The 24,961-nt window shown below is 42.8% G+C and overlaps 1 protein-coding gene across 1 annotated transcript in view; it reads right to left on the reverse strand.

Annotated features, from left to right (window-relative positions):
* The window catches only part of CHLSN (cholesin), a 103,264-nt gene that overhangs the window by 2,115 nt on the left and 76,188 nt on the right, over window positions 1-24,961 (reverse strand). Inside the window, exons 3-4 of the mRNA XM_080353649.1 lie at window positions 18,232-18,410; window positions 1,770-1,851 (exon numbers count right to left, since the gene is read on the reverse strand). Coding sequence (XP_080209775.1) covers window positions 1,770-1,851; window positions 18,232-18,410 — 261 coding nt within the window. The remainder of the gene's footprint in view (window positions 1-1,769; window positions 1,852-18,231; window positions 18,411-24,961) is intronic.

Genomic DNA, 24,961 nt, shown 5'->3' on the forward strand with positions numbered 1-24,961 from the left:
AGTTACTTACTAAAAATGTTGTGCCAGATGACGAAGATCTACTAGTGATTTAGTCTTTATTTTATACTGGATGCTAAAGAAGTATATAAGCTATAGGTATATGGGCTTGGAAGCTGCCAGCCAACCAACAGATGGATTTTAAAGGGACTTAAAAAAACCCTCCTTGTGTTGCAGTGGATTTTAAAACCTCGACTTTTTTCTTGCAGAAAGAGGCCAATCGGTGCAGGAAACTCCGTCCCCGTGTGTGGCTTTGCGGTAGGTGCCACCAGATCAAAGATGTGGCTTAGGAAGGAAAATCACCCACGTCTCCTTTTGTATTTTCATCATGTTGGATGCCCACCAGATTGTATTCTGTAATGGCCAGGAAGTTGAATTTGGGTAAAAAACCATATTCAAAGAAGCTGGTCTGCCCTCCCTAAAGTCCTGATGAAGAAAGATACTTAATTATAAGCACTTGAGCAGTTCTGCTAACTTTACTGAATCTGGATGCAGATGTTAATCATTATATCCAAAGCATCTCTGATTATTAAAGTACAAAATATGTGAATTTAAATAGATCATACCACTTTCATCAGATTTAAAAGAAACAGAAAGGAAGTTTCATTTCGGCGTTGAGAAATAAGGAGTTACGCTGTGTTTCGCTACGTAAAGCAAACGCTACTCAAGGTTAATTATTTCCCAGTGTATTTCAACACAAACTCCAAAGTAAACAGGTAAAAAACTAAGCCATCATTCTGGCTGTGAAACAATGTCTAGGTGGCTTTAAAGAGCTTACGTTGATTTCGAAATGGTGATAAAAGACTTTTAAAGGAGAAACTTGAAAATAGCAGACAGCGCAAACAAGCTGGATACCGACAACCAATTGTGTATTCTGCAAGGGATTCTTTTAAAGACATTACACAGTGTGAACGTTTGTACCTTCGTGAAACTCTGCTTTTAATGATCTGGTTCTCTAAAGGTATTTTTAATTGTGAAGGTAACACCCTATGTCAGCGATTGGCGTAAGAGCTGAGTGATGTGGGCAGGAGGGTCGGGACGCACCAAATGTCCAAGTGCACACACAAAACCGGCAAAACTCACCTGAACGTCAACTAAATGGATTGATAAGTGCAGCACTGTGCACATGGCTACATGTTTGTTCTACTGCACAACAAAACGAATGACCTGAACCTCCATTCAAGACCATGACGATCAGATGCTCACTGGAAATTCAATCGATATTGGTTTTTAAGTTAAGAAATGAATGGATTGCAGTAATCCGCAAGCCTAGCTTCTGGTTATACTTTATGTTTTTTACAATCAACATCAGGTTTCACTTATATTTTAATGAGAAAGCTATTTTAACATCTTGGCAATATGGATGTACGTCCTTCATGGAGCCAGGGATATCTGAGGCTATATGGGAATCGTGGTTTACAGCCTTGGGTTCACATTCAGAAATTCAAATTAAGGATATGACTCGAATTCTCAGTAAGCTCCAGATTTATATAAAACATGAATCTGCTCTATTTATGCGCCACGTATATCAAGTACAAAAATCTAGCATACACAGGAGTATAATCACCAACAAAAGAAAAGATTAATCGCAAGCAATTAAAATGATTCAGTATTTGGGTTAAAACCAAAGTAATTCATTTATACATTATTAAAAATTATTAGAAAAGTGCATGGCTTGGACTAGCAAGTTTTGGTTAATAAAGAATAGCTACAATTAATGTATAAAACTTCATATTGTAGTTGTTCTGAGCAAAAGCAGCGTTAATACAAACCTTTTCTTTCTCATACATGTGCAGGAGAAGCCAGGTTTGTCTTGTCTTCTGGAACTTCCATTCTTTGGGCTTCTCAGACCAGCTGGAGCAAACAAAAAAAGCTTAAATTAAATACTGTGTGATCAAAACATCCATTACGCATAAAATATTCCCCACAAGGACTCCGAGCGACGTGCACGCATGGTGCGGAGTTTCGTGACACTGTGAAACAGATATTAGCCGGGATTTTGTACGAGTGGCAAAAAAGAACATAAGGGTCGGCTACGTGCAAAAAGTGCAGCTTATAGGAAGGCATTATGGCCAAGAATGTTATGAGTTTTCATCAGAAAGCACCGATTTCTTGCAGTTACCAATGAAGCCCCACTCCTCAGCCTCGGTCAGCGCTCTAGGAGAGGTTGTTCATCTCTAAGTTCATCCTTCTGAGCAATGATATGGAAGATGTTATAGGAAACGCTGTGTATTTGCACAGCACAGAGAAGGTGAGTTAAAATTATTTTCTCCGTTAAGTAAGCCTGGAAACAGTTTTTATCAACTTTGCAAGGTGACAAGAACAAACTGAATGACTGACCTGTGATCGCATCCTGTGACGACACTCCCTCTTCTAATGAAATCCTTTAACATAGTTTTCTTTCTTTAAACCATACTGTGTATTTCTATATTTGCTATTACATTTATTGGTTATTCACAACGCACAGCACTCGGAAAGTTTGATTCTCCGTTAATTTTATGTTTTTCTCGCTCACACTGTCACCTGAGCACCGTTAAGCATTAACTTGAAAAATACTGCCTGATCTCACTAATCTCCTATAAAGCTATAGGATGTGAAAATATCTTTATTACCTGGTTTATAAACAACCGAGGCCAGCAAATGAGTGCACCACAAGGTTAATTGCTCTTATTAGCTTGTTACCAAAACCATATGCTCTCTTGTACACATTATGGCGAGCCATCGTGCTCCTGCACCTACGAGCCCACAATGGCTTCCACTCCAGTGAATCCTCTCATAGGAACAAACAGAAGTTTCAGTTTGTCTTCCTGAAAGGTTTCACTCTGTATACACCACAATAATCCATATCAACAACAAACGCTTCAGCATAACCGACTGCAGAAAGTACGTTTGTGCCCATTATCGCACCGGAGCCTCACAAACTGCTTCTCTTGGTTTGCACTCTGTGCTGTTAGAATCAAATGCTTAATGAATATGGTAAAAACCCTCATATTTTCTTTAACAGACTGTGGGTGTAGTCCTATCTTTAGAAAGTGCTCCCAAGTTTTTAATTGCTGCTCTATCCGCTGCTGCATCAATTCCTGTTTCTCCCCTTGCAGGAAAAAGGTCCTTCTCTTGACCTTAATTCCCATCAAACTCTGGGCGCAACACTCGTGATAATGGATGCACAAACGTTTCAGACGGGAAATGTGGCTGTTGCCCCCGTAACTGGCCGCACCCAGCACTTATTAAAATAAATCTCTTCCACTGATTCTTACGATGGCTTTTTTCCTATTCCTGCAACAGCTTTAAAACCTACGGGAAGTATCGCTGTGACAAAGTGAGAGGGACATCTCATCTCATCTCATCGGAATGACACAGTACATCTTCAGAAACGCTCAACTTTGAAACAATCACAGGTAAAGCTTTGTGACACAAGAGAGGTCGCATTTTGCTGTTTATATGCGGATAAGATCCCTTGACATATCGGAGCAGTAAAAAAGACATTTTCTTTGAGTGACTGAATATACAGAGCAAGACCAACTACACTATTGCTTAAGAAAACCTTTTTCTAGACAATCACAACCTCTTTCATAGTCTGAATTAATTTGTAGCCTTTAGGAGCATTTGTGTCCAGATCTAATATAAACTATGGAATTGGATGAAAAACTTACATGTATAAAACCTGTATTTTTCCAGTATGCCTAGGGCTAATTTTCAATATATTGTACAAATACTAATTGCCTTCTTTACACAGTTAATGTTTGAATCTTTCATACGAGCTTCAGCTCATTGAAAAAACACATTGGTTGACTTTAGTTAAAGAGCTTTTATGTTTGTGCAAATGATCTTCCTTGAATGGCTTTGAAATTGAAGACGCAGAGGAAATGAACCAAATGAATCACGCAGCTTCGGCAATTTTACATTTGGGATTTTGGTTTTTACCATGAGAGTCTCACGTAGAAAAGCTGCCCAAGATTCTCACTGGTCTATCGTGTAAAGGACTTTTAGTCTCTACGTTAATCTCACACAAACCTATTCCCAAAACACGGCTGAGCTGGACCTTCCCGGCTGCTCACCACAGATGTGATTTGCCTTTGCAATGCTTAACCAGGTCCCTTCTCAACACTGCGACAGCAAATGGGACATTTTCTGCGTATGGGCAGCATAAGTCAGCAAACAGAAGACAAGTGGGAGCCAGCAGGGCAGAGCACACTCTGGGAAGTCCCGGCAGAAGGAAAAAGGGAAGGGAAAGTAGTCAAATTGGTTCCAGAAACACACCAAAAGATTCTTGTTACAAATTAGATTCAGGAATACACCACAAGGCCTCTGCTTGCACTGCTGGCCGGGAGCAAACACCACAGAGCTGGCACAACTATCCAACAATCTCCCAGGTGTAGAAAAGCACTGTGCTGAGAGCCAACCATTCTGCTCGGTCAATTGAAAAGGTTATTGGGTAGCAGACAAGTCTTAGGAAACCAGAACGCAATGAAGACGTGACTGCTGGTAACCCTGGAGAGAAGAGCACCGCTGGACCTGAAACACAAGGGCATCCGCAGCCAGGTCTGGGCCACTGACCGTCCAGCCCACCCTGAAGACAGGATATCTACCCAATGTAAAGCTGAGCGCCACCAAATTTCCGTTTCTCCAGCGTACAGCCCAGGTTTGGCATCAGGGGGTTCATCCGAAAGGTTCCTCCAGGTCAGCGTGGAGCCTCCTCTTGCTCTCCTGTGGTTTCCCTGTTCACCGAATCTCCAAGGAGGAACAGAAGCTAGATCTGGTTGATTACACCACATTCAAGGTTACATTGAAAGGATCTATTTGAAGCACTAAAAGTGGGGCACTGGTGATCTTTCAAGGTCCCTTCCAATCCATAACATTCTGTGGTTCTGTGACAGGCAGTGTCACATTCTTCTCATCCCATTTATCTGGCTGCTTTTCTGTTTTGATAACCCTCGGTTATTCAGCACCCTGAAAACCCTCTTTAAGGATCATCTGTGTTCTTCCACGAGCTCCAGGAGTGCTGAGCAGAACTTACAGCACACGATTAAGGCTTTAGGATCCAAGTGAAGCGCTTTGTTCCTGCACTGGTATAATTTCTGCACTCACTGCCCTATAAAATATGGATAACAGGTGCTTCCTCAATAAAGAACAACCACAGCCTAAAAAATGCCCTTAAAGGTATTTAAAGCCATGCGGAAACACTCAAGTGATTTGCTGTAATATTTCACAATGCAATACATAAAATAGCAGCAGTTTTACATACATTCATGTTTAAGGCAAGCTCACTGCCCTTAAAAGATCCGAATTTGGGAACTCCGAGCACCATTCCCAGGTCAGCGGTGACCATAACGCTACATTTGGCCAGTGGGTCAGGATGGAACCCAAAGGGCTCCCTGGAAGCAGCGCGGAGGGAGCACAAATTTGGCACAAGCTCATTCTTATGGGAGAAAAGCCATTCTGTGGATGGAGGTTTTATACGGGCATATAAAAAATATATGGAGGTGGATGGAAGTTTTATATATGCCCTACAGTGCACGTAGTGAAGTAGGAATAATAATTATTTTGTCCAGTCATAACACATACAATTATTTAACGGGAAACGTTAAAGTTTTTATATTTATCGGGGGTATTCAGAGTTTCTTCTGTTTGTCTCAGGGGCGTTTAAAACAAATGGACTTCTTTAGGTGCAGTGTTTGAGGGTCTGTCCTTGCCAACCCCTGCAGGCCCACGAGGCCACTTCGCGTGGGCCCTGCTGTTCCACGGCAAATAACAGAAAATCCCATCTCAGGTGCGTGGGACGCTGGTTTTCCTCATTTGGAAGAAATACCCCAAACTGAAATTCTACCCAGATTTCCAAAGACTTGACTGGAACGGCTGTAGTTAATATAGACACTAATGGAGGGCAGGACTCAAGATACAGATGATGTGAAAGAGAGTTATAGCCTTTATTTTAATCGTTCTTTCCTCACATTATGGATGATTATGTTTATCTCCCAACTCCAATTTCTGGAGAAAGTTATTATATTTACACAGATATTCTCAAATCCGGTTTGGAAGCTCATTAAATGATGACTCAGATAAAGGTTTTCCTTATTTTCCTGGAAGAGAAGAAACCCTAAGGGAGCTCTTTTGCCAGCAGAAAAGTTCCTAAAATTGTCAACAGCTTTTAGAATCGCTGCCACATTTTTGGTAGAAAGTCCTGGCACCATTTCTCAATCTGTGGTTTAAAAACAACTTTTAATATATTCTTCCATCTGGTTTAGACACAGCATAATGACTCAGGACTTGTGAAAAGGCCGGGGGGGGGAGCTTTTCTTTTTTAGACTTAGGAATCACACACGTAGGAGTAGACTGGGGTTTAGTGTTTGGTTTTGTCCTGATGTCCAATATAAGGACAGGTTGTATCTGATTTTATCTGTACAGCAAACAACACAGGTCACGGAATTTTCTTAGAAAGTATTTATAAAGCAAAAGGAAAAGGGCCTTTGTGCCTTAGAGCAAAACTTGGATTAAATCTACATAAGGTGTTTATCGCAGCGTATCTTTTATGAGCCGCACTTTCATCACTTGCCATTATTTGTACTGTTTTATATTCTGTTCGCATCCTGAAGCCCCAGCCAACCAGGAACCTTCTTCCTCCCCACTCCAGGCCCCGCGCAAACACCACAGGAGACGTTCCCTTCAAGAGCTTCAAGTATAAACAGATGAGAGATGAGAAGTGGAAAGTTGACCCAGAAAATGGTAACAATGCCTCAAAATCACGCGGCGGGTCATCGGCAGAGCTCATATCTCTTCTATACGGTACAATACACACAGGGTATCTTACTGAGATTCAACTTGTCAACTCTCCATAGACACCGACCCACCTGTGAACGCCACCAGCATTAAACTGGGAATAAAAACCTTGCCCATTTTTATGTTTTAAATTATTTTTGTACTACAGTTACTTAGTTATTTAGCATTAGTGCTCCACCAGCCATACACCCATGAGCAGGTGTTACTGGGGCAGTTTTGTGGCACTGAACAATAGAACTGAGTCTTTTCGATCTGTCTTGAAGGGACTTGGTTGCTCATTGTGGTGAGTGATAAAACCCGGTGATTATTCGCTGTCGCTGAGAACCACCCCAGAACCTCATGTTCTTCCAGCAACATGGGATTATAGTCACTAACAGTGACTGCAGGTATCTGCACTAGCCTGCCTGCAGCAAAATTGCATTTTCATCTGAAAACATATATAGCTGTAATAATATGTTGACCCCGTTCTGTTGTTTTCAGTAATAACAAAAAAGGTCAGCAGTAGGCTTGAAAGACGACGGCTAATATTACTAAGCTAAATGCGCTTTTTATTTTACATTCATTCATAAAAAGAAGGCAAAGCAGGGCTTGAATTATCTCCGAGGAAGAATAAAAACCAGAATTTGAGGCCTTCGCAGCCAATCTGTTCTGTTCCTGCGAGGAATATACAACGGAGCGCTGCCCCGCCGCTGTGCTGTCCCAGCTCCTCTCCAGATGTCCATCTCTTCTTGCGCTTAATTCTGGTCCCACTGATGCCCAGAGCAGAAATAATGGAAAATGGAAACAACTCTTGTGCTTCCCTCCCATGAAGAACATCCTGGGGGGTATGAGGAGACAGAGAGGGCCCCATAGTCTGTAGGAAAATCATGGAAGAAACCAGCTGCCAGCAGGATTGTTTCCAAAGGTTGGCAACAATCCATTTATATAAACGCTTTCTGATGATCAGAGGAGGGATATGCTACCAGACCCAGAAAAAACACACACAGTCACTTCTCTTCTGTCTTACCCCTACACCACAGAACGTCCATCTGCGGCACCGACCACTCCTGCCAAGGCACGGGTTCAGCATTAGTTGCAACCAGTAGCTTATTTTCATTGCTTTGTTATTTTAAATGAGCCTTTTAAATTTTTGATGATTCTCTATCTTTGCTTCTCGAAGAAGAGAAAAACAGAAGAGATGAAACAACTAAGACCAAATGAAAAAGTTGATTTCTTAGTCTTAAACTAATCGTTGCACTTCAAAGGAGGGATGTGAAGAGCATGTAGACTGAAATCACTGTTAGTGACTATAATCATGTTGCTGGAAGAATCACAGAATCACACAGAATCACAGAATCGACTGGGTTGGAAAAGACCTCAGAGATCATCAAGTCCAACCCTTGGTCCAACTCCAGTCCATTGACCAGATCATGAAGTTCTGGGGTGGTTCTCAGTGAGAGCGAATAATCACCGGGTTTTACCACTCACCACAATGAGCAACCGAGTCCCTTCAAGACAGATCGAAAAGATTCAGTTGTATTGTTCAGTGCCACAAAACTGCCCCAGTAACACCAGCTCACGGGTGTATGGCTGGTGGAGCACTAATATACCCTAATCTTGTTCTCGGTGTCAATACCAAAAATATTCTATAGTTTCAGCAGTGCTGGGTCATACCTATACGGGCTATACTTAGAATATTACAGTGTTAATGAAAGAATTAGACAAGCTACAAAAAGCTGCTACGAGAAGTCAAATATTGACCAGTGTGATAAAGTGTATAACTTTAAGGCCTATCTCAAATCTAGTCATGATTTAAAAGTCCAAAGTTTTAATAAGAAAACAGCAGCAATGTGTGGAAGTGTCCTGGTTTTCCATAGAGTGGTGCTGAAAGAAAACGCTGGAAGAGAAACCAACTCCATGCAAAAAATTCTCCGTGCAAGTGTGTGAGGAAGGAGAAGCCAATGGAAAGACCCAGATGGACCCCACGGTGCAGAGCGGCTGACAGCCCACGCGCGTCCCCTGCATTCAGCCCATACCTTCAGACATCTCTCACTGCATAACACAATCTGCCGGCATGCTACGGCATTCAGGACAGCATCAGATCCTCCTCTTCTAACATCCTGTGATGTGTCTTCCACTGCGAAAACCTCTGCTTCAAGAACCTGATCTGCCAATTACTGCTTCCTGCAGATGGCTCTCATTCCAATTCAATTTTATTCATATAAAAGTAATTACTAATACCTTTTTGGACATCATCATATTAATAAATGTGTGAAGCAGGAGATGAGTTTTATTAAGGATCCAGTTTTATTATTTTAAAAATACTGCTTGTTATTCTAACTCTGGTTGGGAAGCCTCGACAGCCCCCCGGAGCTAATTGATTAATAATCACTGCCAACTGCACTTTACATTTTAATCTTGGCTCTGGCTGACTAGACTAAATGATCCCCTAGAGCTATGAAACTACTCTCTGCTATTTTGAGTACTTGAGCACTGGATGAATGGTTTAAACCTGTTGGAGGAAGTGAGCAGCAGTATTAATTCTCCTAGATCTACATTTTATGACATGGGGAAAACATAAAGCCTTCCTTTCGCATTTCTGCCATGCCAAGAACACAATCTGAATGGAAGGCGATAGGTGAGCGGAAAAGGCCTTTTCTGCAACCCAGAAGATGGGCTGAGGATGCGACGCTGGGTGCTCGGCGAGGGGAAACTCCATAGAGCTTCATATTCCGGAACAAACCTCAACGCAAACGCTATTTCATTCAAAGAAAGAAAATAACCCCTGCAATCTGCTTTGGGTTTAAAAATCTGAAGAGGTAGTTTGTTGTAACACTTCCATGCGAAATGGGTCGCTTTAATTACTTTGGTTCTATTTAACCCGACGAGTCTTGCCCGAGACAAATGGAGAAGGTCAACGTGATTGTGCAAAGCGTCGAACACTCGACTCGAGTGAGCAACGAAGGGCTCTGCTCACCGCCTGCTGCAGTCCTGCCACCACAGACCTCTCCTCCTCCATCTCCATCATATACCTCATGACGTTTCTAAAACTCATTTCAGATGAAATAATGTATTAAAACTGCTTAATTATTTAATTAGATGCAACTTCTTCTGTATAATACTATGGACAGATGAAAGCTGGATCTGCATGGGAAATACTTAATAGTTACATTTAATAAACAGTTAAGAAAGTTCATTTATACTAAATTTTATTTTACTGGAAATGAGAGTCATTAAGAAAGGATGCATTAAATTTTCTTAACTAGGTTTGGAAATAAAGACGTTATTTTACAGGAAAGATAATCAGGCAAAGAAACCTTAAGTATTTTTACCCCAGTATTTGCGGACTTGGCACACGGAATCTAGTTTTCCCCATCTGAAGAAGCGCTTTATAGCATGACGGTTAATTACTGTTAATACAATTTATAGCTGCAATGAGGTATCTGTGAAAATTTATGAGGAATCTTAAAAATCCTACTAAATATATTTATAAATAAATAAAAGCAAACTAAACTTTGGAAAAATCAATTAACTAACAACGCATAGGAAGCCTCCTTAGGCACATGAGAACGAGTCATCTCAAGAGCCCCCAATCTCAGCTGTTGAAAGATCATACTCAGGAGAACATAGGAGAACAGAAGTGCTGCCCGCAGCCCTGGGCTGGCCCGCTTGGGAGCTCTCGTTCCCGGTTCTATCAGCAGCAATGAAGTGGAATAAAGCTGCTCCGGTCATTCGCACCAGCGCTGCAAAGCAGCACAACTCCAACCGCGGAACACAGAAACGTCTCCCAAAGCCGCCAGAAGGACTGGGAATATTAATCCATACACTACGTGCCCACCCAGAGGTCAGTATAGGTGCTCGTGGCCTTTGGAATATCTGGAGTTACCAGTATGGAAAAAAATCCATGCAAACTCCTGAGAAAAATCCTCCAGGACCATTTGGAGCAGCCGTTGATCTACGGCCAAAGAAAACAGCCCATGTTCAGATGAGAAGAAAGTCGGGTCTGGCTCCCTCCTGTCACTTGCCTGAAAAGAGACCTTTGGATAGTCCAAGGACTCGGGCGAGTCACAAACTTCATCACTGTTTAACTTATCCAGCTGAAAAATGGGGTAATACAGCAATTTCTCAAGAGCTGCCATAACAAGAGTGAGTAAATTAGCGTCAAAATATTGGTCATTTATTTTGTCAAAATACAGTTGGATATGCTATCAGGAAAGGTATCATGGAAAAGCAAATTACCATTACTATGACAGGGAGAAGATAGAGAAGTTTTCTTCTAAACAAAACTCAAAATCCCTTTAAAGATAGGTCTGGTTAGTTGATAACATGTTTTTCAGCTGATCCTGTAACTGATAGATGTCAGATGAAAGGATTTGTGAATCCATGTTAATAATGCTATTAAATACAGTATTTCCCTATAAGAATGTTTGAAACAAATGCCCAAGTAAATATTTTGACAGCTTTGTTTCACGCTGAAAAAAATGGTAGAAGCACAAAGAGACAGAAGCTTTCAAAGTAAATCACTGCAGCTTCTACCCAAATACCCTTGGAGATGTGGACTTGTGACCTCCCATAAAATTAATGCAAAGACTTAGAAAGACGAATTATTTGATTTGGAACCATAAAGCAGGATTAGAGTTTCCTAATCCATTTCTCCCTTTTTGTTAAATTTAGTGACCATTTATGGAAATTAAAAGAAGAAATCTCTTTGCTATAAACCAAATAGGATCATGAGCAGATCGAGGAGGACAGGACAGCTACTGACTGAGAAAAACTCAGCATGGCCATGAGCTTGCCTTGTTTTCTCCTCTTAAGCCATACAGCAGCGCTGAGCAAAGGGGCAGGAAGCTATTGCAAAACCATTCGCTATAGAAAGGAGTTTAGCCAGAATCATATTAATAGCTAAACCAGAAGAGCTGTGGTTCAGTTAGTTTGTTAGTCCAGCTGCCTCTCCAAAGCTCAGCTGAATGAGTTGCCTCATAAGCGTTTACTAATTTGGCTGGAAAATCACGCAATCATTGATGTTTCTGCTTCTGAATGAGCTGAAAACACCCACAGAAATAGCAGCACCATGCAAGAACTTTCACGTATAACTAAGCTGAGAAGTTGGAGAACCTGACACTTCAGAATCTCCAAAGCGACCACCTGTCGTGCCTCAAGAAACCAGAGGGGATTACTTACTTTTGGTGGCTGTTTTTAGAAGTATGTAGCAAATAATGCTATTATTTGCCAGCACTAGCTTTAACCGACAATTTTATCCCCAGTGACAGCCAAAGCAGCCTCGGCGCCTGCTCTGGTTTATAAATCTGCTCTGTGCAGCACCTGAGCTCATCTGCAGAGGGTGAGGACTCGTTAATTTGGGCTCATCACCCAATGATGTGGGTTATTCACTCCAGACCCGAGTGGGTATTTCTGCACGGCGCTCTGCCACGCAGGCACCTTCCTCTGCTCAGCATCTCTTTAATCATCTGCATTGCAAAGCTGGACTCGCATGGAAGAGCTGCAGACCAAAAGTGTTGCTTTTCTGGGTGTTTTTGGTGAGCCTTCTTCAGGCGACGCCTGGATCACCCAGTCGGGATAGCGGTAATACTTATAGGTGAAAAAGAGACAAAACACATGTAAGGAACACAGTAACCCCCATAAACTCGCTAAATTAAAAGATGTTTCTGTGGTTCTTGCAGAGCAGCAAAATTGTTGTATTAGAACCATAAAAAGCAGCTAACTCACCAAGAAGTTAATAAGGGTTTCAAAGCAGTTCTTGCACAATATGACATCCTGTGCATGTCATGTGGGGGTTAGAAAAACACTGGCAGGGCTCCAACACAGCTCTGCATATCGTTTGCCACCGAGATACAGAAAAGTGGATCCAGAAGTCAGCGAGTGTATCACAGGCACTGAAAATCATCAGGTCGTGCTGCCGTCAGACGGCTTGATTGAACAGCCAAAAGCTGCGTGGTGCTGTTACCGAGAGTGCAACGTGACATTCGCAGAATCCTAAATGCATAGCTTGAATAATCAGATGATAATGAGAACACCAACATCTGGAAATGTATATAATAAATCCAGCTCTGAATTGTCAGGGTATCTGGCTTGCTGCAGCCAGGCTGAAGTAGGATGAGAAGCGCTGTCCCTATTACAGTCAGTGGAAAATTTATTATGGCTATGGTTGGCATGTTCGTGCCAACACCGTCATTAACACAAAACTGAATAAGAGATTGAGAGGAGGAAAAAATAGCAGATTTTTTTAGTATGCAGCACATGATATGTGAAATCTCAATGTGCTATGGCTGAGAGATGTATCCAGGGTTGCTGCCCGTACACGAAAGCCAGAGCGACAGGGAGCAGGACGGAATCGCAGGCTCTTGGTCCCTCCTGCGTGGAGCTGGAAGGCGGCTCCAGCAAAAAGGAACATTTGGTTCCAGGTCTCACGTTTCCAGATCGATCACAGACACAGAAGTTCAAAGAAGAGCAACAGAGCTCACTGGCGTCGGGAAGGACCAGCACCAGCCGGCGGGTACGGATGCTCCGCTCCACCAGCGGTGCAGCGAGAGGGAGGAACCGATACAGCCACGGGAAGGATGCAAACAGGACGGGACGACTTATTTACAAAGCGTGGGGCAATCCAGCGATTTAGCAAACCGTGCTCAATAAGAGGCGCAACATAGCAGAACAATTTTTCTGCTTCATATACCCTAAGAGCAAGCTCTGCCTTCTACAGGATATCCTTGAATAGCCCCCTAAGCAGCACCAAATCTGCAGAGTGAATGTGTCTGAATGTGTCCTCTCCACCCACCCTCACAAGAACAAGCTGCCGGCATACCGGCACCCTAAAAATAGGAAAGGTGTGGGCATTGCACCAGAGAGCTCTGCGGCAGTTGTGAGTAACGCCAGGGCGGCCGGGGAACTGCAAACACACTGACGTGGCTCCCGCGGGTGCCACGGGGACTGAGGTCACACAGGGAGTGTAGGGCAATGATAAGGTAACTCGCTCTGAATAAGAGGAGATTACTTTTCTCTGCCACAAACAGAGACAAAGGCTCCCTTTAAAATGAGTAAGATCTGCGCAAGTATTAGCAGCAGTTGGAAAACACTCCGTTTTACAGACATGCTGATTTAGGTCAAGGAAAGAAATCCCACTTTGAGGTGGGTCAGGCTCTGGTAGGAAATAAAAGTCAAGCAAAAGAGAAAGTTGGAGAAGTGCTAAAACAAATTCACTGATCTCTAGAGCATCAGGAAAAGTGCAAGTCTTTGAAATCAGATAGTAGCGAGTGCCTGCCCGAGTTCACATCAAACACAGCAGCACAACAATGCCAAATGCACATCCCTCCTGTAGCTGATCTGTGAGGCTTCTTATGGAACTAATGAATGTGACAAAATGACTAAAAGCCCGTGTTAATTACATCCATAGCTAACGCTTGCCCAAGAACCTTTACAAAAATAGCCCTACAATTATTAAGGCAAAAGCAGCGTCCATCACTGCTCCCTTCATCTTTGAGGAAAAGCTGCTCTTTCCAGACACCTTTAAGTCGTCGTTGTTGAGGGGAATTCAGCCTAATTAAATCTAATTACAATAACTCCTCTTAAGTTCACATACTATTTTTGTTTCTGGCTAATTGAGATTCATCACTTGAGCAGTTCTGCAATGGTTTATGAAATTGGAGATAACTGATGAGCTTTTCCATATGCTGCACCTGCCAGTCGGGAAGGGAACTCGCTCTCCAGCCCAGAGGGTGGAGGAAGGAGAAATGACACCAACGCTGGGCTGAACCCAAGGAGTCAGTCTTTAGATGGAGAAAAATAATCTGTGTATGTTTAGATTTCTAGAGCATCAGTTGCTCCTAATACCTAAAAGCTTAACCCATCGATGGCAAAACACCAACACCAGTGCCAAGTTTGAAATGAATAAAGATTAAGAGCAGCAGCAATGAGAATGCTTTAAATAAGTTCAGAATCCAACATCAAAAGTCATCACTGACCGCGGCTAAAATAATACTTAAACTGTGAGAGGAAAAACTGCTTCAAAACGTTACGAAGCAAACGAAATCTGGCACAAGCCCACTCAATGTACTTTAAATTGAGAAACTCTTTTTCATCATTAAGGAGCGTGGCTGTATTTGCGCAGCAGCTCTCTCAACACAGTCGCCTGGTCCCACACGCGGTAGGGTGAAGAGCTCTGGGATTTCCTGAGGGGCTGCCTCACCGCAGCTCTTTGGCCACAAATCTGCAATGCTGCTGCTTCCTTACGGCCCAGAACAAGCTTCCGCTGGTCCCTTCGGGGATCAGAGTCTCCCTGGATGCCAACACGAATGAACACTAAGCTACCCAGCAATGCCCTTCTCCACGTGCCTTCCGCTCCTGTAGGAGTAAAAGCTCGATATACTTTATACACGTTATTTTTATCTATATTACATAATTATATAATATACCTTATGTAATGTATTCCATATATATCAAAGTATAAAAACAGTTATGATAACACCCCCCCAGCTTCCTGTATCCTCTGAAAGGAAGAACAACATTTCAGCTTTAAAACCTCCCCTGTTTGGGATGAAGTTTGGCCGAGGCCTGGGATCCGTTTCCATTCTGCCAACGCAGCAGATGAAGCAGCGCCCCGGGCTGCGCTGCTCCCAGCACCGCGCTCAGCACAGCCGCCCCGCGTTCTGCAGAGTCAGCCCGGCTCCCCGCTCCACGGGAAACACCAATTGCCTTTCGCTCTTGTGTCCCTGGAACGTGCCCTTGCTTTGTATTATTCTCATAAGCATCTTCTTTTCTTTAAAGAAATCTCTGACATTTTCTGAATCTCACCTACCTTTCAATTAGGGACGAGGAAACTAAGGTCTATAAAGATAACTGAAAAGCCAATGCCTTGGGAAACATTCTGCTGACATCTATTACTAGTATAACATAAATCATTGCAGAAAGAAAATAAATGTACTCCGGCAGCTTATTTCTTAAATTTTAACACACGATAAGTAATATTGCAAGGCTTAGGCAATTCACAGCAATATTCAGGGAACAGTATTAACTATTACTTCCACTTCAGATGACATCAGCCTTGTAGTTCCACATACTTTTAGCGACACCTTTTCAGATCTCTGTCTGTTCCTTTGGTGGGTGATGGAGAAAACCACATGTGCAGATCCATAGACCCGGGAACTCTCTAAGTCAAACGCAAGACCAGAAACGTCTCTAGGAGAGCGACTTGACAAGACAAACAAGTTCTGCCAACGTTTTAACACCACAGGAGGTCACTCAGGTTATAATTAAGTCTAATTACCATTCCCATTAATTGCAACATCTTTTCAGTTGAAGTTGCTTAATGCTCAGAAAAGGATGAAGTTTTACTTTATATTTTCCAAGAATCAAAGTAATGAGACATTCTAATCTTGGCCTTAAACCTGAATGGTCACTACATGCTTTCTAACCTTTTTCTTTTAAAGTTACCAAGCAAAATTTCACTAAAACAAACCCACTATTTTCCCATCACAGGCTGAAGCCTCATGCGGCTGTGCTCTCGTACTGCCAATAGTCTCTTAATAAATAAAAATCACAGTTGTAGTTATCATACGGTACTTCAAGTTCCACCTGTCCTACGGGAGATCCACACGTCATCAGGGAATTCCGATGCCACTTCACTTCGCAACCTATGTCATGTCAGGCTTTTTATTGTAGGTGAGGCAAAACACTAACCCACAGCACCCTTTTGTTTACTTCCAACTATAGTCATCTCTTGCATCTATACGATTAACTTATCCTCCCACACATTAATCACGCCTGTAGCCCCACAAAAACATGTAGACTGAACTCCTTGACTTCTTGACGTTGCTGGGCATTTTGCAATGGACTTCCAGAGCTCAGATTTCAGTTTTCCTTCCCCAGTTCATATATTACTTCTCTGATCACTTTAAATCCAGTTCATTCTTTTTCCAGTCTTGCTGGGTTGAAAATCTTCTGATGTGGAAAAGGATTAAGCTGTTTTTCTGTAATTTACAATGGTGCAAGATGGACCCAGCATGTTTGGGGCTACAGTGATGGCTATGATTATGTTTGCTCGGCAGTTCAGCATCTTAGGACTATCCCTCTTAAATCTACAAAATTAAAACTGTCTGTTGCTGAAATAATCCCTCACAACCTGCTGCTGTACATCTAGCCCTTGCACCCACTGAATTACAAGATGAAATGAAATAGCAGGTTTACTACTTCAAGGTAATTCGGTACAGTTTAAGTGAAATTTAAGTCAAATCGGTTCAAATATTAGTTTAAATGTAGTTTCATATTCTCTCTCCTAACAAGGCAAAACCCCATAGAGATAACAGTGGGATATCAAGCAAACGCCCACAGCTTGTTCCTTTGCTTTCCAAACGTGAAATCCATTATCTGGAGATCCACCACTTACTCGCACCCACCCCAGAGCACAGTCTGAGCAGCCGGTTCAGAGCCAGCTGTCAATCCACTCGCAGCCCAAACGCTGCGGAGCTACTCCAGCTGTTTTCCAGATCAAAAATATTCTTGTCATTTTGCTATCGCTGCACGCCGAGGGTTATGTAACAAAAACGCACGTGTCCCTCTGCCTGGAATGCAATTAATTTCCTCCCTCCCCACTGAGAGCAGTGAGTAACAATTCAGACAGTCTGGATGCGTCGGTTTTGAGCACGGCCAGAGATGCGACCCCGGAATCGCCCCATGTGGAACCCACTGTTTGTAAGACACCAGTGTTCTGGAGCTCCGACACACAGGGCATATTTTACAGTTTGGAAATAAATAAACACTATCGTCCTGTTTAGACACGGCCTCTTGCTGTCCATAGGGTACTATGAATGCTTTGCTATAGTTCTTTAGTTCAACCATAAAATTCCAACGTAAAGCAAAGTCTAAGTATTCTAAATCAGTGTGCTAACTAGATGAAGTAATTGCTTGCGATCTGAAACCAGCCACTACACTGGCTGTATACTTTGGTATGCAAAAAGAAGGCATTGTACGCTATTAAAATAGTGGCACAATCCCATCTTAATTTAGAAATATCCAAACATCATGCAGGCGGTTAAATTCAGACTCCATAATGCTTCAGCACTTCATGCAATTTGCTTATATAAAGAGAACAACTCGAACTCCTTTGCTTAGAACAGCACATTCAAGAAACAAAAGTAATTTCCTCAATGCGATCTCTCCTGTAATGTGCCTTTCATCTAAGTGTAGCAACCCGGTGATATTTAGATATCAACCATAAAATCTTGAGGACAGGAGCTGTTTTTCTATAAAATGCTTGCACCATACTTAACATCTCTCAGTTGTTCCTGTGGTATAAATACAATAGGGTGATCAAGTGTATGCCAGGGTGTCAACTGAGATGAAACATTAACTTAGCACTTAACTGCAGCAACTTCCTTTCATGTGTTATTACTTGGTTCAGCTCGCTCTAGATTGCTGGCACGGTTACAGCTTCTGTGGGAGCACCTGCAGTGGCTTTACTGTTCTTACCTGGTTAAATAGGCCAGAGCCAGCTCAGGTGCTGACTGCTTTTTGGGCACCACCTTTTTCACAGCCATTCCAGCTTCTCTCATCAGCTGTTTTTCCTTCTTCTTGCGTTCTTTTTTTAATTTCCTTTCCAGTTTCCTCCTTTCCTCTGCGCTAAGTTCTTCTTCCTCTTCTTTTGTTGCCTGAAATAATCAACATTTAAAGAAAGTGTTTACATTGCTATAGGAAAGTGAACAAAATATGCATAAAAGCAATTGAAGGGTGCAGGTAATATTTAAGAACAGAAGCTTCAAGCTGTTCACTGCACTTCCATAGGCACAGAGCTGTACATACTGCACTTGCAGAAATCTGTACGACTGCCCTCTCTAGATGATTATACTGTTCTCAGCCCCTCCTAGCTACGTATTCAACATCAGATCTAAAATCTGTTGTGCTGTTTGTTGTCCTGCACTCAAATCTGAGGGCTTCATCTCCATTATGCCAAACGAGATGATGTGACAACCACCATCTTCATCCAAGACCTCTTGGAGACCCTTCAGCAATCGTGAGTAAACACACACATGGGCTTCAAGAACCATACACACATATATCCCACAAAGGTTGACATTTCTATAGGTTTGCTGACGGAACGGTTAATTATTCACATCTAAAACATATTGCTATAAACATACGCATAAATATACCCCAAATGAAAATAAGTATTTCATATACAGATGAAGAGTATTAAATAGATACGATGAGTTTATCAGGGAAAATCCAGTGTGAGATTACACAGCGTGGAAATAAAACGCTGTTCCAGAGCAAGATGAGATTGACTCCAGGGACTCCTCAATGTCTGAGAGAGGTTCACTGGGATCTTTGCAGTCAACAGCCTCACTGAGTTGTTAAGTATCAACTGTGCAACCTCCCAGTAACAACCGAGCAACGAAAGAAGTAGGAAATTCTGCAAACAAGACTCTCATACTGTTTTGGTCTCACTTTCAGATATTTCCAAGCCCAAGACTGAAGGGGTGGTGCTAATTCTTAGCTTATAAGATAGTTCCAGATCTCACACAGTCCCAAATAAAGCTCTGATGCCTTCATGGGGATTTAAGAAACTGCTGCTTCTTTGCCACCCCCATGGGTCTGGCACTGCAATAAGACGCAGGATAAATGTATTCACAAGGACCACCTAAATATCACCTTCTCTTCCAAGTTAAGAACAGAAATCCAGCAGCAAAAATACTACAAGTATTAGCTGAGGGTTTTTAGCTCCTGTTTGCTGTGCTGTACGACTTCCCTACTACTATTTGTAGCCAACTCAAAACTGCAAACATTGACACGCTTCTAAATTACGGGAATAGGTTGTCAGGCTCCCGTTTTGTATCTAACCATACCCAGCACCTTCCATCGGGACCATTTTGACGAACCCATGAGTGAAACACAAACGCCCAAGAAGATCAACTGCTTTATGGAAAGACTGGTCAAAACCATTTCATAAACTCACAAGTCCTTACTGTTACATCAATTTGTGTCTGTCAAGTGCTTTCCAATAGAAATCCAGATGTGATTCTAAGTGAAGTTATTCTGGCTACATCCACGCAAAGGCTGGTAATACAAGTCAATACTTGAGCACAGTGTGACTGGCCAGAGGCACCTGCTGAGGACGGAACTTGTGCTCAGTGTCAATTCACGTATCTTCTAAATTGGCTTTGACTCACCTTTTCAACTTTCTGTTTCCAAAGACCAAAAAAGGGCAAGAAAGCAGAAATTAGAACAAATGGGAGCAGGCCAGCAAAGAGGGTTTGCTTCTTTTGTTTGAAGTACTTTGTAGCTGGTTTTATGGAAAAGTCAGCATTCATGTGCAAAAACGCAGCGTAGGCTGCATCTGTATAGAGGACTTTTTGTAACTCATGCTGGGAATAAAATAATATTTAGGGTGAAGGTAGGTACGTAATTGTTACACAGGAAACAACGTTTTCATCTGAAAAGCCACCCTGGTACTTACTAAACTAACAACCCAGCCGCACAAAGCCCAGGGAAACACTGAGGGTGGTCATTTATAAAGTGTTTGTAAAAGATTACCACAGCAGCTGTCCCACAGACGACAAACTACAGTTAATCTTCTTTTAAAAATAATGTAGTGAATTTGTTTACTTTTCTGCGAGCCACGAAGCTTTCAAATAAAGTGACTGCGGCACATCATTAGAGTCGGGCCGATAAAGAGGCCTCTTCGCGTTTACAGTAAACGCGTATCTCTCTACCTTCCCTTCCCCCCGCATTCCTCGTATTATCAAAAAGCTTTTTATCCCTCTGTTAAAAACAAGGGAGATTTCTACGTCCCTGTAGGTCCCAAAATAAACATGGAGCCCTAAGGACGTTTGTTTCCAGCATCGCGGTGGCTGCACCGCGGGCCGTATGGAAGCCGAGCGTCGTCCTCCCCACGGGGCTGGTGCTTCCCAGGTGTGAAAGAGTCGGGATTCGGGCTGGAAGCACCTTCCGTCGGCCCTCAGCATCCTCCATGGGGAAAAATATGGGATCCATTGGGATTTCAGGCTGGAGGAACCATCTGTCAGCCCTCAGCACCCTCCAAGGGGCAAAACCGGGATCCATCGGGGTGCTGGTTGGGCCTCCCAGCGCACAGGCCGCAAAAGCGCTCAAACGAACTTCACCGCTCAAACTTCACCGCTCAAGAGACTTTTCTAGTTGTGATTATACTGGTATCCATGTGCGTCGATTCGATCCATCGAGCGGTCGGAACCGCAATCCGCCCTTCGGTGGGTTTTAGTTTGAAAGTCTCACATTGTATGTGCTTTATAAAATGACTGCATTTGGCAGTACGTTCCGCACTGAGGCTGAGGATAGTTTTATCGCAATTTTAAAACAACAACAAACACACAATGCAACCAAAACTGACCTTCTCCAAAACCTGTGATTCAAAAGAATACAAATCCAAACATTTCACTGGAATTTAAAGCCTATCTGTATTTCTTTTCACTGGGATGATGTCTCTTACGATACTCTACTGATGCATCTCTCTTTAAATCAACAGCCTTATTTTTAATTTTACTTTCCTTGAACCATTAGCGTGACTGATTTTCTGAAAGATGTGTCCAAAGTTTGTGAGCCATTTGGATTCAAACTTTTAGTATTGTGTCATTATTTAAGTTAAAAACCCCAGCCAACAGGACTTCATTGTTTCGAGGTCATAAATATTCCACGTTGTCTCTTTCTATATTTATAAAGTGACATCACAATTTGTAGTGCTACAATTAGTCTTAACTACAACATTGTAAAGTCCATATTTGAGCGTGTGAGACACTTGTTTATTGACGTGATAAATTTAAACCACATGCATAAAGAAAAACACAACACTTGCTTATTTGCAAAGCCTGCTGAGAGGTACCACAGCACCCGGGGTCGTGGGCTCATTAGATCCCAATCTAAACAAGGTCAGGCTGGGTCAGTGCCCTTGAATAAATGACATTCAGAGGAGAGCTGGTGTTTTCCGTGATTAAGGAGGTGGGAGTCTTCCATTTGGAAATCTTCCAGAAGGCCTGAAAAGGTGCTAAAAGGGGATATTGCCACTGGATGCCATATTTTGAATAAAAGACCGGCCCCCAAATCTTTAACACTTGCGCTCGTAAAAATTCATGTCATCTCTGGCGTGGAGATGTGAGCTCAGGCATCTCCACGTGAATCCCCAAATCCATACAGTGCCATGTCCGTCCGCAAAGGCCGCGGCGGCCAGGCCCCACATTTCGGATTTGTATGTAAACACAGTAATATGCTGCAAATAGTCTGAGACATCTGATTCAAAACACCTGGAGGCTGCAGCTGGAGCAGCTTTAGATACCAGTTGAAGCTTTCCGTCATCCTTTGTAACGTGGACGTGTTGCACAAATGTAAAACATTTTGTAAGTGTTCTATAGAAATGAGTTTACCCATCGTACAAGAGGAGCCACCTCAAACTGGAGTAAAGCACTTAACAGTGTAAAGCAGTCCTGCTAAGCAGTTCAGAACAGAGAGAAGCTGGAAAAGGCAGCGGGATTTACTAAGACAGGATTTTTTAAGCTATCTGTCCCTGTTTTTCTGCAGCAAGAGCAACAACAGGTGTAGTTTCTCAGAGACTGCACAAGAGCTGCTCCTGCCAGGGGACTGGGACCCATAGGAGCTTGGCAACCTGTCCCCAGCCGGTATTAACAGCGCACTAACTGTGCTCCAGCAGAGCAGAAGTTTTCATGTTTCCAGATTTATAGGTATGCAGAAGAACTGAAGAAATCTTGTAGACTTCTGTTTCCCCTCCTTGCTGTCACCGTTTCAACAGCTCCTACCTCTGCATCCCCGGTTGTCCGTCAGGATCAGATTGACAGAGTCCGAAACTCTGAAGAGCTGCCATGATGAAACGAATACTGGTTTAGTACAAACGTGCCTCTGGGGTTTGCCTGTGTAGGTCTGAACTTTCTGCCTGTTCGGGGCTTTGGCTTTGCTGCCAAACCTACAGCAGTAACCACAGACCGAGCCACGCCATCAATTTCACTATTTATTAGTACCAGAGAATCCAGCTCCTCCAAACGCCAATTTTATCCTGTCCTGTACAACAATGCAAGCGACGCCAGAAATCCAGAGGAATCAATTACAACTCGACTAACAGCGACAAACATGTGAAGAGGCTGTCAAATTTTTGAACTTCAAAGAAGATGGAGAAAGGGACAATACAACTCGTTTCATAGTAGGAACATTGTATCGCCCTGTTTGTTCACCAAACTCGTGTGATTTCATAACTTTTCAAACAAGGAAATGTCAAAAGGGGCTTTGTTCACTGACCAAGAGCTGCTGACCCGCCGTGTAAAGGCTTCTGCTTATGGGTGGTCTTTTGCCCCAAAAATGCCCTGTGCATGACGTCGGCATGCAAAACGTGCTGTCTTATGCAATGTATATGAACCCAGATACACAACTGGCTGTCTGCCAGCTCAGAAACAAAAAGTGGAATCTATACACACGGTTCAGAATCTACAAAGAAGACAGGCTGGCGAATCCTTAGATGTGAGGGAAGATTGACAAATCATTTACTGTTTGAGCCTGGCCAAAGAACTGTGCTATAGCTATAGAATGTCCATACAATATTTCACAGCCATATTGCATTTAAGCAACTATTATCTCTCATTTTGCACCTTATGAAAAGAAGTATGACCAGAGACAGCACCACATACTGATACTGTGATACTGTGATATGAGATGTCCTTACCATGCAGAAAGCAAATTTTGACTGCAAAGTGACAGTGTAAAGTACAGCTCCTTACATTGCGCCTGTAGCACTTACAGAGGAGGTGTGTGTTTGGTTTTTAAACTATGTTGCTCAAAGAAACAATCAAGAGTTTTCATAAAAGCGAGGGTGGTTTCAGCATCCCAGCTCCTCGCAGCAAATCCACTGCAAGTAACTGACATCAGCTCCATTGGGAGAGTTGTCTGCGGATGCAACCCAGGCAGAAAAGCCTCAAACAAGTTCTGCAGGAAGCCAAATTGAAATAAGAACAGGCTTTTTATCTTCTGATCCAGGAAAGGACTTCTGGTGATGGAGGAAATGTTTACCATTTCTTTAAGGTGCCCTTATGTACGCAGCTATAGTTTCTCCAAGCACAAGGGATTGGGTAGAACCCCAAATTTGCAGCTGTAATTTAGAACGGAGGCACCTTCATCCACTTGAAACCAGGTTTATTTACAACTACATGATCTTCACGTGTCTCACAGATTGATAACGAATTCTGAAGAGCACACAAAGCATTATCATTAGGAACTGCTGAATGAGAGCAAAATGAACAATTTCCTAAATCAAATGAAAGCACTTATAGGCACACAGGACAATACGATTTACAGAACCTAGCTTGTTGAATTCCACTTCATAGATTGTTTGCTCCTATAAAATACATACTGAAGCAGATTAAGTTCTAAGGCACAAATTAGTACCATATTTTATGTCTCGTTTTTCTCCACCGGTATCACAGCCCTGAATACAACAGAAATATTTGAGCCCCCACCAGGACCGCGGGCTCGAGGAATGCAGCTTTGCCTCATTTGCAACCCCAGCACTGCCAGGAATTTTCACGTATTTGCTGAAGGACTGTGCTTACACTCTCACCCTTCATTAAACCGCATTAACCGATCGCGAGAGGACGGATTGAAAAATAAAAATAAATAAATAAAGAGGAAGGAAACCCCTTGGAAATCATTTGTCTCCACATCCCTGTGGCTCCCACACGGCCCTTTTAACCCCTCCCCAAAAGCGCACGGAGGAATGTTAATAGCAGGAGCACGGGACTGTCGCGGTACTCGCCCTTTTCATCGCCACCAAAGCCGTCCCCTTTAGGGGTGCTGACAATTCCTCCCCAAAGCTTAACAAGGCGGTGGGAGCCGAGCACGGGCTGTTCTGAAATCCTTGCTGGCACATTTAAACAAATATATTTTTAAAAAAAGAAGAAAATAATAAATAAATAAAGCCAGCCCAAACCACGAGCTCGATCTCCTCCAATGAGCGCGGTACCACAGGGTGTAGGCAGGTTGCCAGGCGAGCTCGCCAGCGTGACCGCACTGCATTGAGTTTCTTTAATGAAAGCCAGGAAAGAACACATTACACAGTGTTTCTTCTGGGAGCCAGCTAGCCTCCAGTGATTGAAATCAATAAAAACAGTCGGCAAGGGGCCCACTGGGGGAAGAGAGAAATCTCCACTACAGCATTCAGTTTGCTTTGCACTTT

Source organism: Nesoenas mayeri, assembly GCF_963082525.1.
Source record: "Nesoenas mayeri genome assembly, chromosome: 15".
Taxonomy (NCBI): Eukaryota; Metazoa; Chordata; class Aves; order Columbiformes; family Columbidae; genus Nesoenas; species Nesoenas mayeri.